The sequence below is a fragment of the Sus scrofa genome, chromosome 2, assembly GCF_054392235.1.
Source record: "Sus scrofa isolate SSC_HxYL_T2T_F1_AM1 chromosome 2, Sscrofa_HxYL_maternal_Yorkshire_Landrace_v2.0, whole genome shotgun sequence".
NCBI lineage: Eukaryota > Metazoa > Chordata > Mammalia > Artiodactyla > Suidae > Sus > Sus scrofa.
In genome coordinates this window covers 77,619,469-77,640,593 of record NC_139384.1, presented here as the reverse complement: position 1 = coordinate 77,640,593, position 21,125 = coordinate 77,619,469, and the positions used below count along the sequence as shown (strand labels likewise).

General features: G+C 37.9%; 1 protein-coding gene across 1 annotated transcript; it reads left to right on the top strand.

The window, feature by feature from the left end:
- The first annotated feature begins 11,886 nt into the window (after window positions 1-11,886).
- LOC110258546 (olfactory receptor 7E24-like) lies at window positions 11,887-12,828 on the top strand. The gene has a single exon (XM_021081795.2). The coding sequence runs from the start codon at window positions 11,911-11,913 to the stop codon at window positions 12,826-12,828; it is 918 nt and encodes a 305-aa protein (XP_020937454.2). The 5' UTR covers window positions 11,887-11,910.
- Window positions 12,829-21,125: the final 8,297 nt, after the last annotated feature.

The window sequence follows — 21,125 nt, the reverse complement described above, 5'->3', positions numbered from 1 at the left end:
GGATAATTTGGGAGGTTAGGATTAACAGATACACATGGCTACGTATAAAATAGTTAAACAAGGATCTATTGCACAGCACTGCAAATGCTATTGAATCTCTTATAATAACCATAAGGGAAAAGAAGCTGGAAAACCATATATACCTATCATTATGTTTACCTGAATCACTGTGTTGTACACCTTAAACTAATATATGAATTACAAAAAAAGAAAACAAAGATTTAATTAGATTAGAGAGCAAAAAGGGCATGACTGATTTTTTTTTTTTGGCTGTGTATGTGACATGTAGATTTTCCTGGGCCAGGGATTGAACCTGTACCACAGCAGGTATCTGGGCTACTGCAGTGACAATACTGGATCTTTAACCCACTGCACCACAAGGGAAGTCCAGAGCATGACCAAGTGAGTCTATGTGAAGCCAATGTTGAGGATTATTGAATTCTGTCAGACTTTTCATTCAAAGATAGCTTGTATGTCTTGGGCCCTTTACTGTTCTTAATTAGATCCTGAAGATCTTAAAGTAATCGGAATTCATAAATAAGATAGAGTATTTACCTTAGCAAGACCAATGTGATTTTTCTCAGTATTTCTGATAATATTTTTTCATATATCTTCTCTCTCCATATGAGCTGGTCATATGAGCTGGTTATTCAGGTACTGTTTTTCTCCTCCAAAATTACCCTTTAATATTTAAGTTGTGATACTATGGTGGGGACGGAGCATTTTTAGACTGCTGTTCTGAATTTCCATCTCATTTCTCTTAGTTCCTTCTCATTCATGTTTGGGAAATGTCATCCTGCCCTATCGCCCAACTTTTCCCCATATCCCTTAACCTATGGCATTGTCGCCACTTCCTTCAGTGACCACTCTGTGTTACAATGTCTTTTCTTGTGTGCCTTTCATTTCTTAATAATTATTTGACAAAGTACCAATATTAAATTATCACCATTAAAATAAATAGCACGATCTCCCTTCTCTTGATTGAACCCTGACTATTAAATCATAATATGGGGGATAAATCTACATTGTGAGAGGCAACTGAAAATTTCAAAGTGAGCTTAGCCTATAAAAATAAGGGTGATTGTAATGATATGGCTTAGTTTTGGATATGAAGTTGAAGTTTAAATACTGGTATATCCAGTTAGTGTGTGGTTCTAATTGTGCCTGTAGATAATTGTCACCCTAGTCCTTATGTATAATCTTATCTTAATTTTTATTACTCAAGGACAGCAAAGGATCACACCCTCAGCAAAGCAGAAACCTTTCCTTTCACTACTAACCACCTCATTAGGATTCACTTTATAATAATGCATCTCTTCTTCCCATCATGATCACATATTTGGGGTCACTCTGTTTTCTGCTACATACCTAGGTATCTATGGTCATCTCAACCTTCCCTTTAGAGATGCTACACATTGTTTCTGAGAGAGCAATCTGGGCTTTTTGAAGATCTATCCAGTAACCGGTCTAAATTACTTGGCCTTTAAAATATTTTCTTGGAGTAGAGTTGACTTAAATGTTGCGTTAGTTTCAGGTATACTGCAAAATGAATCAGATATATCAATATCTATATCTATATCTATCTATCAATTCCTTTTCAGATTCTTTTCCCATGTAGGTCAGCATAGTATTTACCCTGCCTTTTACCAAGGACCTAAATTACCTATGAATTTCACTAACAATGAACTAGTCCCTGATTGAAACCTCCCACTAAGAAATGACTTCTCTTAAATATTAGATTTTTCTTCCCCGAGCATTTTAAAATGTCTCAGCCCTCACACCTTCTTCTCCAATCCTCTCTTTACTTCTGCTATTTGGTCATTATGGCTCCTAAAATGTTCTTTTGCCACTTATGCACACACACATAATTAGCATCCTTTCTCTCATATCCAGCTATATTGAGTAAATAATCAAGTTCTTTATATCCATTAATTAGAAACCAATCTCTGAGTTCCTCATATAGAGAGATCAGAGCCAGGTGGGCTGTAAAGAGAAGACATAGAGGTTGCCAGAAATCATGATTTCCATGCACTTCACTTTATCTCACTCTATAGGACAAAAGCCACATTTTTAAAAAAAGACATCAAGTAGTTCCTGTTGTGGCTCAGAGGGTTACAGACCTCATGTTGTCTCCATGAGGATGTGGGTTCAATTCCTCCTCACTCAGTGGGTTAAGGATCTGCAAGCTGCAGCATAAGTCACAGATGGGGCTTGGGTCTGGCATTGCAGCTCCAATTCAACTCCTGGCCTGGGAACTTCCATTTACCACAGTTTCAGCCATAAAAAGAATAAAGAAGACTTCAGGAGTCAAATACAAAGATCCTAAGAAGTATACATTTGTAGAGAAATGTGCCCTTTCTAGTTGAACAGAAAGCAGAAACCTCTAGAGACTCTTGTTGGATTGGTCCTGAAATGGCTGTGGTTTCTGTTGGCAAAGAGAAAACGACTCTGTTGTTTTTTTCTTTAAGAGTTTAAATGTCTCTTTCAACATATAGCTCTAATCGAGAAAACATAAACAAGCATATTATGAACTCTCTACATCTCTACACCCCCTCCCACATGCAAAAAAACTTACTAAAATACACAAAAAGAGTAGGTAATTTCAAAATTAAAATTTACTTGAATTGTGATGGCACAAAAAGTTTAAATTCTAAATGAGTCCAACTACTGTGAAGACTTTGAACTTCAAGACATGAGGATGGCCCCACAATTATCATCACCATGCAAATTATTCACTCCAGGATCACTGCTGATCAGTTTTACTGAGACAGCAGTGAACATCTCAGCATCTCTATGTTATTCTATAGGTGGTTCACCTTGAGATAAGCAAGAAGTCTTTCCAAGGGTATGTGACACTTATTTCCAACATGGAAAGGCTTGGGAGACTTCTCTATTTAAGAGAAACCAGGGAGACTTCTTATGACATGGACAGGGGCAGCATGGTGGGATCTGCAGAAATACCTACAATAGAACAAATTCTTTCATGTATAAGTTATTCTCCAGTAAAGATTTTTTTTTAAAAGTTGGTGTTATGAAGCATTGGGAACTATACTATATTTGCCTCTTTTTTTTGGCCACACACATGGCATGCAAAAGTTCACAGGCCAAGGATCACACTTGTGCCACAGCAGTGACAGTGCTGGTTTCTTTTCTTTTCTTTTCCTTTCTTCTTTTCTTTTCTTTTTTTGTCTTTTTGTTGTTTTAAGGCTGCACCCATGGCATATGGAGGTTCTCAGGCTAGGGGTCAAATCAGAGCTATTGCTGCCTGCCTAAGCCAGAGCCAGAGCAAAGCCAGATACAAGCCACGTCTGTGGCTACACCACGGCTCACAGCAATGCCAGATCCTTAACCCATTAAGTGAGGCCAGGGAGCGAACCCACAACCCCATGGTTCCTAGTTAGATTGGGTTCCACTGCACCATGATGGGAACTCCCAGACTGTGCTGGTTTCTTAACCTGCTGAGCCACTAGGGAACTCCAAAGAGCTGGGTACTATGTTGAAAAGCAGAGAGACATCTCTATAGTCTGGTGCTTAGAGAACAAATTCCTGATAGAGGATGAAATCTTTGTGATAAGCAGCTTCTAAGATGCTCCCAATTAGCTCCCATTTAGCTCTTTAGGGCTGCACATGTGGCATATGGAAGTTCCCAGGCTGGGGGTCAAATAAGAGCTGCAGCTGCCAGCCTATGCCACAGCCACTGTAGTGCCAGATCCAAGCCATGCCTGTGAACTATGCCACAGCTCATGGCAATGCCAGATCCTTTAACCCACTGAGAGAGCCCAGGGATTGAACCCACCTCCTCATGGATACAGCCTAGGTTCACAACCCGCTGAGCCACAACAACAACTCCCACATCTGTATTAATGACCTTTTATAGACAAAGTTTTGTGGGTGTTGACTAGAGCTAGTGACTTCCATGCAAGGAAATGTATTTGGAAAATTATTCATGTGTTATTCCAACATTAGTGAGTAAATAATCAGACTTTCAGCCTGCTAGCCCTCTTCTGCTTTCAGCTCTCACATATTTCAGAGGTCCAGTAGATTAAGTCCATGTGGCAAGAAACTGAGGGATGCCTATGGCCAACTGCCCAAGAGGAACTGGATCCTGCCTTTGCCATATGAGCAAACTTGAAATCATATCCTCTTCTAGTCAAGCATTGATATGGTGGCAGTTCCCACGTACATTTTATTTATTTATTGTTTATTTTATGGAAGAATAGTTGATGTACAGTGTTGTGGTAGCTTCAAGTGCACAGCAAAGTGATTCAGTTATACATATACATATATCCATTCCTTTTCAGATTCTTTGCTTTTATAGCTTATTACAAAATATTGAGTATAGTTCCACATGTTATATAGTAGGTCCTCACTGGTTATTTATTTTATATATGGTAGTATGCATATTTTAACAAACTCCTAATTTATTCCCCATACCCTTTACTAACCATAGGTTTGTTTTGTGTATCTGTGAATCTAATTCTGTTTTGTAAATAAGATCATTTTTATCCTTTTTTTTAGATTCAGCATAGAAATGATAACATATGGTATATGTCTTCCTCTGTCTGACATGTTTCACTCATTATAAAAATCTCTAGGTTGAGCCATGTTGCTGCAAATAGCATTATTTCATTATTTTTTATGGCTGAGTAATATTCCATTGCATGTGTGCATGTGTGTGTATACACACACACACAAACACACAATATATGTATATATATATATATGTGTGTATATATATATATATATATATATATATATATATATATATATATACCACATCTTTACCAATTTATCTACTGATTACATTTATGTTTCTTCCATGGCTACTGTAAATAGAGCTGCTATGAACATATGGGTGCATGTATATTTTCAAATTATGGTTTTCTCTGGATAAATGCCCAGGAATGGGACTTCATGATCACACACTAACACTCTTTTTAGTTTTTTAAAGAAGCTCCATACTGTTCTCCATAATACTGGCCTATATTTTGAATGTATACCTCTGTGAGACTTCCTGAAGTATTTAATCAAACAGTTAACTTCCTGATAAGTATATGAAAATAGGTAGTTGTCTAATGTACCAATATATATCAACTCAGCAGAAAAATGAAAAAATGGGCTGTCATTCAAAATAGCAAGAAATATCCACCTCCAATGCCCACATCTATTTCCACTGCTAAAATACACGTTGTCAACCAGGACAATCAAAAGAAAAATAGGAAGTTCTCCTTGGAGATGTAAATCTTAACTGAAAAAAAAAGAAATATATCTGATTCTGAATATAAAAGACCTAATTCTCTCTAAATTTCATTATTACTTAATGGATTTGCAGATTTAAGGCATACTTAACTTATTTATTTATCTTTTTAAATGATTTTTATCTCTTCCATCATAGCTGGTTTACAGTGTTCTGTCAATTTGCTACTCTACAGAAAAGTGACCCAGTCACACATGCATATATACATTCTTTTTCTCACATTATCCTCCATCATGCTCCATCATAAGTGATTAAATGTAGTTCCCAGTGCTATACAGCAGGACCTCATTGCTTATCCATTCCAAAGGCACTAGTTTGCATCTACTAAACCCAAATTCATTATATGTTTTTAATTGATAGAATATGAGTTATTTTTATAAGAATCCCTGTAATTTGGAAGTCAGAAGTGAGTCATACATTTGAGCTTTCTCCTAAGATGAGGAAGGTTCCAAACTCTTCCCTTTTCTCCTTTCCTGCTTTCGCTAATATCAGCAAGTCCTCAGAGGTTGGGAGGACCTGGACCTATTTGGCTAATTATGAGCTTCTGAGCATTGAGCCCCAAGGTCCCACAAAGGTAAATAATCACTTTTGCCTTCCAGCTCCTCAGTTTCTGGTTCCAGTCCAGTGGGATTCATACCTATATGTTCTCTTCCCAGAGTCATTCATTGCCTGCATCAGAGGACCCATGCTAGTCCTGAGAACAGTGCTTGAGTTTTCATTGCTTACCAGGCAAGAGAGGGGTTTTGGGATCATCAGTCTTTGCTCATGCCCCAGCAGAGATGCAGAGCAGCCAGTGAGTGCCCAGGGAGAAACTGGATGGAAGACAGGCTGGAGGAGCATTTTTTTCCCTTTTTCACTGAGATAAGCAGGACAGCTATAGGGGAGGGAATCAGTATCCAATGTTTCAGCTAGAGATCTATGAGGTTTAAATCCTGGTTCTGTTGGGGGTGCAGGAACTCTCACAAACAATGTTATTTTTTTTTTTATTTTCCCACTGTACAGCAAGGGAGTCAGGTTATCCTTACATGTATACATTACAATTACATTTTCCCCCACCCTTTGTTCTGTTGCAACATGAGTATCTACACATAGTTCTCAATGCTATTCAGCAGGATCTCCTTGTAAATCTTTTCTAAGTTGTGTCTGATAAGCCCAAGCTCCCGATCCCTCCCACTCCCTCCCCCTCCCACCAGGCAGCCACAAGTCTCTTCTCTAAGTCCATGATTTTCTTTTCTGAGGAGATGTTCATTTGTGCTGGCCATCAACAGATGATTGGATTCGGAAGATGTGGTATATATACACAATGGAATACTACTCAGCCATAAAAAAGAATGACATAATGCCATTTGCAGCAACATGGATGGAACTAGAGAATCTCATACTGAGTGAAATGAGCCAGAAAGACAAAGACAAATAACATATGATATCACAAACAATGTTATTTTCATCCTGCACTGATTCTAGCACCTGTAGACATCTCTCCCACCACAGCAGGAAATATTTCCTTCTATACTATCTGCTAATCACCAAAATGATCATGAAGGTGATGATGACAATGATGGAAATGATGACATTGATCACAATATCATGAACATTTTATGTAGGGTTTCCTAGTGCCAGACTCTGAGATAAGTATTTTTTTTTCTTTTTATGGCTGCACCTGCAGCATATGGAAGTTCCCTGTCTAGGAATCAAGTCAGAGCCACAGCTGCAAGCTGGGCCATAGCCACAGCAACACCAGATCAGAGCTGCATCTGCGACCTGCTAGATCCTTAACCCACCAAGCGAGGCCAGGAATCCATCCTGTACCCTCGTGGACAATGTGCCATGTTCTTAACCCTCTGAACCACAATGGGAACACTGAGATAGGATTTTTTAAGGTTACTTGTTAACTTTTTTCTATATAACCTCCCCGAAAAAAGAACAACCTTCACTATCATTATTTTACAGGTAAGGACAGGAAAACATTTATATGTACTTGTATGTAAATATAGTCTTGGATAGAAAGGGGTGGAGTCAGATTTGAATGCAAAATTCAGACTCCATTCACAGGCCATCTAGACAATATTTTCATCTGTCAGTCCAACTTGATATTTCTCTTTTCTGTCACTGCTGCCAGAGACCCACTGTTTACTATGCTCTTCCTTTTGGGATTCCTATAAGACCACATTGGCGAGTAGAAGGTTTCACCTGCTGCATAAGTTATAGGAAGTGGAGTTCCCATTGTGCCTTAGCGATAATGAACCAGACTAGTATCCATGAGGACGGGGGTACAACCCTTGGTCTTCCCCATTGGGTTAAGGGTCCGGCGTTGCTGCGAACTCTGCTGTAGGTCGCAGACACTGCTTGGATCTGGAGTTGCTGTGGCTGTGCTATAGGTCATCAGCTGCAGTTCTGATTTGACCCCTAGACTGGGAATGTTTCCATATGTTGCAGGTGTGTCCCTCAAAGAAAAAAAAAGTCATAGGAAGTTATCTGAGACCATAGGTGGAAGTCACAGAACTTGTTGACACACAGTGATCCAGGACAGTTCTCTCTCTTTCTTTGCCCTGTTCCTTGATTTTGTTTTGCTATCTACTTCCTCCTTCATGCTTATAATTTATTTCCCTTCAATCTCTAAAGGAGACATAAAATCAGAGTGTTGGGTTACATTCTTAGTCAGGAAACAGGAAGAAGTTAAAAGATATACCTTAGGAAACAGAGCTCTGAACCTCGGCTTAGACTCTCTGAAGTGGAAGGAAACAATGGACATGGTCAGTGCATGGGCTTCAGAGACACTCCATTTAATTTTAAATCCCTCTGTTCTACTCATTATCTGTGAGACCCAAGACAAGTCCTTAGGATCTCTGAGCCTCAGCTTTATCATCTGAATTGATCTCCAGTCCATATAGCTGTAATGATTAAGCATTAAACATAATAAGTACTGAATATGTGAGTAACTATGAGATGGATGCCTGCAGTAAGTATATTTTTGGCATTATCATTATCATTATTATTAAATGCCATGTATTTCAGTGATACAAAGTTTTAGTTTTCTTCAGAGCCCTGAGAAAACACTTTATTTTTGTCCTTACACAGGCGGTTTCTGAGTGGCTGGAGGGAAACAACTGAATCACTTTCATGTATTTTTTAGCTATAATTTCTTTATCCATAATTGACTCAAATAAGCAACTATCCAAATGTCTCTCTATAAAAATAGACAGACTATGGTAACCATAATATAAAGGAACAAACTGTTAATACACTTGATAAAACTGAGGGATCTCAAAGGCATTACAATCACAAAACCATAATGACTTAATCATACCTCTTGTCTCAGAAGATTATGACCTGCATGGTTCTTTTTAAAATCAACTGTACCTCAAACATACCAAATTTTAAAAATTTAAAAATTGATAGTTTATAATTGCTTACTACTATGTTAATACATTTTAGAACATCATTTTGGATGGATATTTATTATTATTTTTTTACAATCTTATTTTACTGCTTTTGCATAACTCAAAATCTAAATCTGAGATCAGTTTGTTTCAATATTTGCTTTAACAGGTATCACAACTGAAGAACATAATTCATAAATATGTATAGGGCCAAATAAAGGTAAGAAAAAAAATCACATTCATTTCTGCTTCCAGAGAGCCTATACCTGGCTTGGCACAGAGTAAGCTGCAAGCAAAACTATTTTTACTAAATATTGAATAGACCCTTCCTTGTTTCATCTGAAAGAGAGCTTAGGCAGTGTGACTTCCACATGGAGGGTAGTTTCTTCCTTCTAGAGATGTCCCACAGCACTGGACAAACAATAAAACAGTGCTTTGGTGTATCTCTGTCAGAGATTTTCTGAGGAAATCTATCATTTTCTACTTAATGGAATATAAAATATTCATTTAAAAACATGATATTTTCTTTATAAAGAAAGGGAGAGTGAGAGAGAGAATTTTATTGTGTGAATTAAGACACACTTTAAGATTTCTACATGTTTCATGAATGAATTGCCTGGGACATGATGGGCTTCTATCTCTCTACAGCACAATAAAATAAAAGGTCCTTAAATAATTTCTTAGGATTGCATTTCATTGATAAACCCATTATTCCAACTATGATTCAAACTCTGATTTAAGTTTTTTAGTTTTTATTAGAGAAGAGTTGATTTACAGAGTTGTGTCAATTTATTAGATTATAGTTGATTGACAGAGTCATGTCATAGTGCAGGATGCAAAATTCATACACAGAAATCTATTGCACTTACCATTGCATCAAAAAGAATAAAATCCTAGGAATAAAACACAAACAGATGGAAAGATATACCATGATCTTGGATTGGAAGAATCAATACTGTCAAAATGACCAAGGCAATCTATAGATTCAGTGCAATCCCTATCAAATTACTAATGACATTCTTCAGAGAATAAGAACAAAATATCTTAAAATTTGTATGAAATAAAAGAAATTAAAAAATAAAATACTTAAAAAAAAGAAATACAAATGACACCAAGTAGCCAAAGCAATATTGAAAAAGATAAACAGAAATGGAGGAATCAGGCGCTTTGACTTTAGCCTATACTACAAAGCTACAATCATCAAAACAATATGGTATTGGCACACACAAAAAAACCCAGAAATATAGAACAATGAAACAGGATAGAAAGCCCAGAAATGAAATGATCCATTTGATAGTAATCAATAAAGTTAATATTTACTGTTGTGATTTAAAATAAAAGCAGAAATGAACACATGCACCTATGTCAACTAATTTATGACAAAGGAGGCAAGAGCATAGAGTGGAGGAAAGACAGTCTCTTCAGTAAGTAGTGCTGGGAAAAATGGGCAGCTGCATGTAAAAGAACGACATTAGAACATTTTCACACCATACCAAAAATAAAAAAATACCCTCAAAGTGAATTAATTACCTAAATATAAGGCCAGATACTATAAAACACTTAGAGTGAGATATAGGCAGAATGCTCTTTGACATAAATCACAACATCTTTTTTGATCCACCTCCTAGAGTAATGGCAATAAAAAACAAGAATAAATCAAACCAAATTTGCTTATAAATTTCTTAACCGTACATAAGAAGGTTGGCTTTGATGAGAAATCAACCATTCACAAAAGTTTGGGATTACAGACATATTTAAGAATGGTTGGAGTTCCCATCATGGCTCAGTGGTTAACGAGTCCAACTAGGAACCATGAGGTTGCAGGTTCGATCCCTGCCCTTGCTCAGTGGGTTAAGGATCTGGCGTTGCCATGAGCTGTGGTGTAGGTTACAGATGCGGCTCGGATTCCACATTGCTGTGGCTCTGGTGTAAGCTGGCGGCTACAGCTCTGATTAGACCCCTAGCCTGGGAACATCCCATAAGCCACGGGAGCGGCCCTAGAAATGGCAAAAAGACAAAAAAAAAAAAAAAAAAGGAATTGTTATCAAGCCTCTGAAAACAAAAACAGCAAAAAGCAAACTTAACCTCAGACATTTCCCTGAGATAGTACAGACTGATGAAAATCACCAAAAAATGAAAAGTAGGTACAGAATATTCATTAAAAGTTAAATAATGTTTAATCACTGGTGCACTGTAAATCAATACCATCTTTAATTAGTGATGCATGATTTTGTGCCTATAACAAAAGCAAATTTATCAAAATATGAAGTGCAGCAAGAACAAATATTTATATGTTTGAATTATATTTTAATGTTTGGACCAGATGGCCTACATATTTAAGTGAGTACTGGTCTCCATAAAAGATGGCTGTCATAACCAAATTATGAAAACCAAACATGAAAATAATTGCCATATAAAAATACAGAGTATGACTGTTTGATTTTAATTTAGGATCCTTAATGTAGTTTTATCTCTCCAAGTGTTACACTCCAAATCAAGAGAATTTGTATAAGATTAGGTACTTTAATTTTTTAAATTTATTAATTTATTTCCCACTTTAATAAATTTATTAGGGTATATTTACTTACACTGTTGAGTCAATTTCTGCTGTGCAGCATAGTGACCCAGTCATAATATACATATATTCTTTTTCTCATATCGTCTGCAATCATGATCTATCCCAATGACAGGATACAGTAGTTCCCTGTGCTACATGGAAGGACCTCATTGCTTATTCATTCTAAATACCTTATAGTGCTTCATAGTTTCATTTAATTGGAACAATTTTTTCTTGAAGAGAATATTCATTCTACTTTTTAAATTGAGGACTGATATTTTACTGTGTTCAAGAATTTATTATCTCAAGAATTCCTTTCTTCTATAACATTCTTCAGCCTAACATCTCTAACATGACTGTGCACAGAAAAAGGTGAATAACCCAGACATGAAGAAGAAAATTCTTTTAAGAACTCAAATAGAAATATTCATGAAGGTCCTGAGGTGTATGGTCCTCAAGTGTGAATATTTTACTGGTAGCGTTCTTGAATCAAAAATGTATACACTTATCTGGGTGTCTTGTTTTGTTTAGTCCAGCCATCTCTCTAGATTTTTTTTTCAGCTGCACCTGTAGCATGTGGAATTAACTGGGCTAGGCATAGAATCTGTGGCATAATAGTCGCCTAATATACCAGAGAGACAATGCAAGATCCTTAACCCACTGCACTGCAAGAGAACTCCAACTATCTCTTCTTCTTCAACAGGTGTCTCTTCTACATGGAACTACAGAATCTTACACATGTCTCAGAATTCCTCCTCATGGGACTCTCAGATGATCCAGAACTTCAGCCCTTCATACTTGGGCTCTTCCTCTGCATGTACCTGGTTGCCATACTTGGAAACATGCTCATCATCCTGGCTGTCAGTTCTGATTCCCACCCCCACACCCCCATGTACTTCTTCCTTTCCAATCTGTCTTTGGCTGACATTGGTGTTATCACCACCACAGTCCCAAAGATGCTGGTGAATATCCAGGCACACAGCAAATCCATCACTTATGCAGGCTGCCTCACTCAGGTGTCCTTTTTTTTCCTCTTTGGCTGTTTGGACAGTCTACTCCTGGCCGTGATGGCCTATGACCGGTTAGTGGCCATTTGTTACCCCCTGCACTACCTGGTCATCATAAAGCCCCACGTATGTGGTTTGTTGGTCCTGGTGTCATTTTTCATCAGCCTTTTGGACTCCCAGATTCACTTCTTGATGATTTCACAGCTTACCTTCTGCACAAATGTAGAAATCCCTAATTTCTTTCGTGACGCCCCTCAACTTATCCATCTTGCCTGTTCTGACACCTCCATTGATGACATATTAATCTATTTTACTGGTGGGATTCCCATCTCAGGGATCCTTTATTCTTATACTCAAATTGTTTCCTCCATTCTGAGAATTCCATCAACAGGTGGGAAGTACAAAGTCTTTGCTACCTGTGGCTCTCACCTGTCAGTTGTTTGTTTATTTTATGAAACAGCTCTTGGGGTGTACCTCAGTTCAGCTGTCTCCCCTTCCCCCCAGAAGAGTTTAGTGGCCTCAGCGATGTACACCCTGGTCACCCCCATGTTGAACCCCTTCATCTACAGCCTGAGGAACAAAGATATCAAGAATGCCTTGTGGAGGATTATCAACAGAATAGCCTAATGTCAGTATCTGTCTTATCCTTTTGGTTCACAGGACAGGAAAATGCAGCAAAATCCAATATGCACAACAAGAAATTTTGAATATGAACTCACATGTTATGTATGGACCCATATCGCCCTTTGTCATTTGTTTACACAGCTGTTACTCTCAGTATAACTCTAATGAAATTGGGGTGTTATTTTTGATTTACCACTTAAGTCGGTTACTCCAGGATTATGTATAGTACATCAGTACGCTTGTCTCACTTTCCTTGTGCATTATCCAGAACTCTTAGTCATGAGCACTCTCATTTCTCTCACTGCAAAAGAATCATAGCTCTCTCTTTCTTGTTATGGATATCTTCTATATTTTCCTATATGTTTCCCCATTTGTTCAAAGAATCTAAACCTTACCTTTAGAACAAAGACATCTATGAATATTTACCCCTTAATAAATTTGAGAAGATTCTTGAGTAGGTACAGTGGATATTTAATTTCTTATCTAAACCTTTGGAAAGTAGGCACTATTACTATTTAGTTTGGATAATCAGTTATCAATTGGGACCTTCCTGTGTAAAATGCAGATGCTTGATGCCCAAGGAGTCAATGGGAGAGGATCTATCAGAGCAGAGAGGTTTTTCCAATTTTCCTGATAAATATCCTTTCTATTCCACTCAAAGTTTCCTCAATCACATTACATAGGTAATTTAAGGTTGTACATTCTAAGTCAACTATACTCCAATATTTTTTTTAAATCCTGAAGAAGATGCTATTAAGCCATGTATGTGACTATTTCATTGGAATATAAGAACAGATTAAAATATTAGTAGACTGTTGAGTCCAGAGTATAAGAAGCTTGGAAGTCGCCTCTCATTATAACATAAGTAAAAAGTAGAACAATTTAACTTGTTGAGATATCATAACATATAACATTCTATTAGATTCAGGCATACAACATAAATATATAATATTTCTATATGTTGTGAATCAACACATTAAATCTAGTTAACATCCATCCCCACACATAGCTGAAATTTCTTTGTTCTCTTTGTGATGCGTGAAACTATGTCTTTATGTTACCACATTTTTTTCTTCTATGGCTTTAATCTTTCAATAAATATTGAATCAATGACTTTCATTATATTATCTTCATTAAAATAACAAGAATGGTTTCTTTTTTCTTTAACTCTGAATGATAAACCATAGCATGGGGAATAAAGGTATGTTGTGAGATTCTGAATTTAGAAGACTGCAAATTGTGCTCAGGAAACAAAAAGGGATTGTAATGGCATGTCTTTACCTAGGGTGTACAATTAAGTTTAGTGGGATGCTTTCATATTTCCAGTTACCACGTGGCTCTAAAGGTGCCTGTGGATTGTTAAGACATGCAAGTCATTATGAATAAACTTAACTTTATCTTAATTTTTGATATTCAAGGCTAACAAAAATCATGTTCTTAACAATTGGGAAAAGAACCTCATTAGGATCTCAATTTGTATCCATGCTCTTTGTTTAATTTTATTTTCATTAGAATTTAGTAGATTTACAGTGTTATGTCAGTTTCTTCTGTATAGAATTATGACCAAGTCATATATATAGATTCCTTTTCTCATATTATCTTCCATCATAGTCTATCCCAAGAGACTGAATAAAGTTCCCTGGGTTATAGAGTAGGACCTCATTGCTTATCAGTTCTAAATGTAATAGTTTTCAACAACTAAACCCAAACTCCCAGTCCATCCCAATCCCTCCCCCCTTCCCCTTGGCAACCACAAGTCTGTTCTCTATGTCTGTGAGACTATTTCTGTTTTACAGATAGGATCATTTGTGCCATATTTTAGATTCTACATATAAGTGATATAACATGAGTTTTGTCCTTCTCTTTCTGATTTACTTCACTTAGTATAATCATCTCATTGCATCCATGTTGCTGCAAATGGCATTATTTTGTTCTTTTTTATGGCTGAGCAGTATCCTGCTATGATCAGTGTTCTTTGGCTCCTTTCTGGTACATACCCAGGTACCTGTGCATATCAATCTTTCCATTAGAGCTCCTACCTATAGTTTCTGAGGTACTATTCTGGTTTTCTGAAAAGCTATCCAATAACTGGTTTAGTTACTCTGATTTTTCCCACTAAGCTAAATCACCTACCAACTTCACTGACAGTGAACTCTGATGCTCAAACTGGACTATGAGAGGAGATCTTACAATTTTATTTTTGCAAATGAGAACTTGAGTAATTTGAGAGCTGATACTTAATATCTTTTGTCTATATATTCAAAAACAGTATAGCCAGAGCGGAGAATAAGTATAACTTTACATTGTATAGTTTTGAAGAAAATATTATTTTTATTCAAGAAAATTTATTCTTGAATAAATATTCATGTAAAATTTTTATTCCTTAACTTTGCAAGGAAAGTGAAGACATTTAATTTTTTATATTGAGATATATTTGATAATACTGAGTTATAGGTTCCAATATTGTGTCAATTTCTGCTGTACAAAGTGACTCAGTTACACATACATATTATACACATTCTTTTAATATTCTTTTCCGTCATGGTCTATCCTAGGAGATTGGATCCAATTCCCTGATCTCTACAGTAGGACCTAGATTTTTATCCATTCTAAACATAATAGTTTGCATCTACTAACCCCAAACTCCCAGTCCTGCCCTCTCCTACCCCTCCCCCTCCCCTGACAAATATCAATACATTCAGTATATCCTTTCTTCCACGGACCATTAGACCTTAAATAGAGTGCTGTACAAATACTTTAGAGAAGAAACATATAGTTTGTGTTTACTATAATGAAATTCAATGGCATCCTTTTTCCCCATGTAATAGTACATCTAAGATTTTAAAGGAAAGGTGACTATTATAAGTTCTACGAGTACAAAGAAAAAATGGTGAGGAAAGAAATTTCTCAGTTGGAGATCTAAAAAGATAATAGGAGAAGGTAGTTTTCTATGTCCCTCAAGGATACTCATCATGTGAGGGAAAATTAGTAAAAGAGCACAAAGCTTATCCTCATTTTTGGCACAAAAGTAAATGTGTTTGGTTTTTATACATGTCCTCTAAAACTCAGCTTTGGAAGTGACTTTCATATCAGATCCCCTCATCCCATCAATAAAGGATTTCAGTTTAGGATTAGATTTTGCCTACTTCCCAAGCACTCTAAAATTTCCCCAAAATCACTTCCTTTTCTATAACCCTTCTCTACCCTCCTGCCATCTTGTCCCCCCAAATTTCCTCCTGCCATTTAAACACACATATAATTGGAGGCAAGATGGCAGAAGAGTAGGGGGATGCACTTGCCCTCTCCCACAAACACAACAACAACAACAACAAATCAACATGTAAAACCTCACACAGAACAGCAACTGAATGCTGGCAGAAGAAATTAAACCTCCAAAAATGGCAAGAGTCTCTTGACATAACTGGGTAAAACAAGAGAAAGGAGGAGAGAGAGAGAGAAGGGGAATCAGGGCTGGACTGGTACTCCTGAGAGGGAACTGTGAAGGAGAAATGGAACCCTCAAACCTGGAAAGTCACCTAACTGACAGAAAGATCAACCCAGTCGGAGGGATCTCCAGATGCTGAGAAAAGTGCAGCAGCAGGTCTGAGATCTGAAAAGCAGAGTGAGAGCTGCACAGATCATCGGAACCATGGCACAGGCCCTAAAGACTGAGATGTTCGGGTGGGGACTGGGCACTAGGACCTAGGCCCCAGAGTTTAGTCCCTGGGAGCGGGCTGGGGTTGGCAGTGTGGAGATAGCCTGAGGGGTTAGGAAGCAGTGTGTCATGGGTGGAGGGAGCAATGCTCTAACAGCTGGGGAGTGGAAAGCCACAACAGAGGGAACCCGGGAGAAGGTCTGGGGCTGCAGGAGAGACAAGGCACCAGTGTTGGGGTGAGGAGAGGAGGAGAATACTCCTTGCACCCCAGCATGCATGCTTACCTGCCAGCTAGCAGAGAGCAGAGCTTCCCAGCACATCCTCCCTCCCCCACCCCACATGTGCCTGGCCAAAAGCCACTTGCCATCAATTGAGGGAAACCAACCACCACCATGGCTTTCCCTGGCCCAGCCTGCCCAAACACGGGAAGTGCCCCACTACTGTGGAGCAAGCCTGCCCGCCCTGCCTGCCCTCAGGAAGCACTCAACACCTGCAGAGCAAGCTGCCCAGCACCGCCCACCCTCAGGAAGAGCTCCATGGCTCAGGAGTACCAGGGCAAGCCCTACCCTGCCATGAGAAGTGCACCTCCACCACAGTGCACATCTGCCAGTCCAGCCCAACCTCACTCTTGGGAAGTGCTCCTTTGCCTCAGAGTGACCCTGCTAGTCCCACACGTGGGAAACACCCTCTGCCACAGAGTGCCATGGCTAGCCCTGCACATCCTTGGGAAATGCCCTGCTGCCTCAAAGCAGACCCACCAGCACTGCCCACCCTCGGGAAGCACTTCACAGCAGCACCAGGGTAAACCCTGCCCAGCCATGGGGCATGCACCTCCACCACGAAAAAGAAAAATACAAGCGAGATGAAGAAGCTCAGAAACCATTCCCAGTTGAAGCAGCAGCAGAACTCATCCAAAGCAGTCAGCAATGAAACAGAAACTTGCAGTCTGGCTGACTTGGAGTTCAAAAGGGAGACAGTGAAAATACTGAAGAAATTAAGAGAAGATATGAACAGTAATGCAGACTCCCTCAGAAAGGAACTAAAAAATGTAAGTAGAAGCCAAGAACTAGAAAATTCATTTGTAGCAATAAAAATGGATATAAAGGCTGTAAAAATCAGAATGAATAATGCAGAGGAATGAATTAATGACGTGGAAGATAGAATAATGGATGTCACCCAAACAGGACAACAGACAGAAAACTAAGTGAAAAAACATGAAAGCAATATAAGAGACCAATGGGATAATATAAAGCAGGCCAATCTACACATAATAGGAATGCCAGAAGGAAAAGAAGAAGAAAAGGGGATGGAACATTCTCAAGAATTGACCACATATTGGGACACAAAGCTAATGTAAACAAATCTAAGAGTAGAGAAATTATTTCAAGTATCTTCTCTGACCACAATGGAATGAAACTAGAAATCAACCATAGGAAAAGAAATGAGAAAAAAACCTATTACATGGAGACTTAACAAAACCAATGGGTCAGTGAGGAAGTAAAGAAAGAAATTAAAAAAATACCTTGAGACAAATGGTAATGAAGACACAACCTCTCAAAATCTGTTGGATGCCACAAAAGCAGTGCTCAGAGGTGTCCCAAGTCATGTTTCCTTGAAAACTCCATCTTGTCCTTCTTTACTTTATCCCATCTTCTTGTCTTACTTTATCCCATCTTCCTGCTTTGAAAAACAGTCACAGTACTGGTAAATGACTTAAGCTTAAGAACAAAGACCTAAAGGCATAAGTGACTTAAGCTTAAGAACTGTTATGTGCCTAGAGGTCAGAGTAAGAGCTTAAGTCTTTACCACCTAAGTGTCTTTTTAAATAGTATAAGAGTAAACAAACCCTGTATCATCCACCCATAGCCACTCCTCACTTGATCTCACAATAAAAGCAGTGTGGTTTCTTGAGGCAGGGCTCTTGGTCCCTGAGACCTTGAGTCCCCTGGTTCCTACCTTTACTTAAGATAAATATCTCTGTGTCTTGTTTTATGTTAACTCTTTTTCCTTAAGTTCCACAGCACCCATTCTTCAGCCCCATCCTGCTGAGCTGACCCCAGCACAGAGGGAAATTCATAGCAATGCAGGCCTTCCTCAAAAAAGGAGAAAGATCTCAAATTGACAACTAACCCACCACCTAAATGAATTAGAAAAGGAAGAACAAACAAAACCCAAAGTCAGCAGAAGGAAGGAAATCATAAAGATCAAAGAGGAAATCAATAAAAATAGAGATTCAAAGAAAATTAGAAACCAAATAAATAAAATCAAGAGCTAGTTCTTTGAAAAGGTAAACAAATTTGACAAACCTCTGGTTAGACTCACTAAGAAGCAGAGAGAAAGACCGAAAGAAACAAAATAAGAAATGAAAAAGGAGAAATCACAATGGATACTGCTGAAATAAAAGAAAAAAAAAAACATGATTGAATACTATGAACAACTCTATGCCATAAAATCTGACAATCTGGAGGAAATGGACAATTTTATAGAGTCTGACAGCCTGCCAAAACTGAATCAAGAAGAAACAGACCAACTGAACAGACCAATCACTAGAAATGAAATTGAAGAGGTCATAAAAACACTTCTTACATATAAAAGTCCAGCAGCAGATGGCTTCACAGGTGAATTCTACCAAACATAAAAATATCAAAAAGTGCCCATTCTCCTTAAATTTTTTCAAAAGTTTGAAGAAGAAGGAACACTCCCAAAGACATTCAATGATGCCACCATCACCCTCATTCCAAAATCAGGCAATGATACCACCAAAAAACAAAACTATAGGCCAATATCTTTGATGAATATAGATGCAAAAATTATCAACAAAATTTTAGCCAACTGAATCCAATGACATATAAAAAAGATAGTACACCATGACCAGGTGGGATTCATCCCAGGTTCACAAGGATGGTTCAACATACGCAAATCAGTCAACGTCATACACCACATTAACAAAAGAAAAGTCAAAAAGCACATGATCACCTCAATAGATGCAGAAAAAGCATCTGACAAAGTCCAACATCCATTCATGATCAAAACTCTCACCAAAGTGGATATAGAGGGAACATTCCTTAACATAATCAGAGCCATTTATGACAAACACACAGCAAATACAATACTCAATGGAGAAAAGCTGAAAGTCTTCCAACTAAAATTTGAAACAAGACAAGGATGCTCACTCTCACCACTGTTATTCAACATAGTATTGGAAGTCCTAGCCACAGCAATTAGACAAACCAAAGAAATAAAAGGCATCCAAATAGGAAGAGAAGAGGTAAAACTGTCACTGTATGCAGATGACAGGATGCTAAACATAGAAAACCCTAAGACTACTTGAACTGATCAATAAATTCAGCAAAGTAGCAGGATATAAGATTAACATTCAGAAATCAGTCACATTTCTGTATACTAACAATGAAATATTAGAAAAGGAATACAAAAATATAATACCTATTAAAATTGCAAACCAAAAAAATAAAATACCTCGGAATACACCTGACCAAGGAGGTAAAGGACATATGTGCCAAGAACTATAAAACATTAATCAAGGAAATTAAAGAAGATGGAAAGAAATGGAAAGATATTCCATGGTCCTGGGTTGGAAAAGTTAATATTATAAAAATGGCCATACTACCCAAAGCAACCTACAGATTCAATGCAATCCCTATCAAATTACCCACAACATTTTTCACAGAACTAGAACAAACTATCCAAAAATTTGTATGGAACCACAAAAGACCCAGAATTCCCGAAGCAACTCTGAAGAACAAAAAGCAAGCAGGAGTCATCTCTCTTACAGACTTCAGGCAATCTTACAAAGCCACAGGCATCAAGACAGTGGTACCTATACAAAAACAAACAAGCAGACCAATGGAGGAGAATAGAGAACCCAGAAATAAACCAAGACACCTATGGTCAATTAAACACTGACAAAGGAGGCAAGAACATGAAATGGGAAAAAGAAAGTCCTTTCAGCAAGAATTGCTGGGAATCCTGGACAGTTGCATGCAAAGCAATGAAACTAGAACACACCCTCACACCATGCACAAAAATAAACTCAAAATGGTAGAAAGACTTCAATATAAGAAAAGACACCATCAAACTCCTGGAAGAGAAAATAGGCAAAACATTCTCTGACATCAACCTTAAAAATATTTCCTCAGGTCAGTCTTCCAAAGCAACAGAAATAAGAGCAAAAATAAGCCAATGGGACCTAATCAAACTGACAAGGTTTTGCACAGCAAAAGAAACCAAAAAGAAAGCAAAAAGACAATTTACAGAATGGGAGAAAATAGCTTCAAATGATGCAACTGACAAGGGCTTAACTTCAAAAATACACAAACAACTTATTCAACACAACAGCAAAAGAGCCAACAACCGGATTGAAAGGTGGGCAAAAGACCTGAATAGACATTTCTCCAAGGAAGAGATATACAGATGGCCAACCAGCACATGAATCAATGCTCAACATCGCTGATTATTAGAGAAATGCTAATCAAAACTACAATGAGATACCACCTCACACCAGTCAGAATGGCCATCAGTAATAAATCCACAGATAACAAATGTTGGAGGGAGTGTGGAGAAAAGGGAACCCTCCTTCACTGTTGGTAGGAATGTAAACTGGTACAGCCACTGTGGAGAACAGCAT

What these genes read in the sequence shown, in the direction of transcription:
- LOC110258546 (XM_021081795.2), top strand. Translation starts at nt 11,911, where the DNA reads ATGGAACTACAGAATCTTACACATGTCTCAGAATTCCTCCTCATGGGA.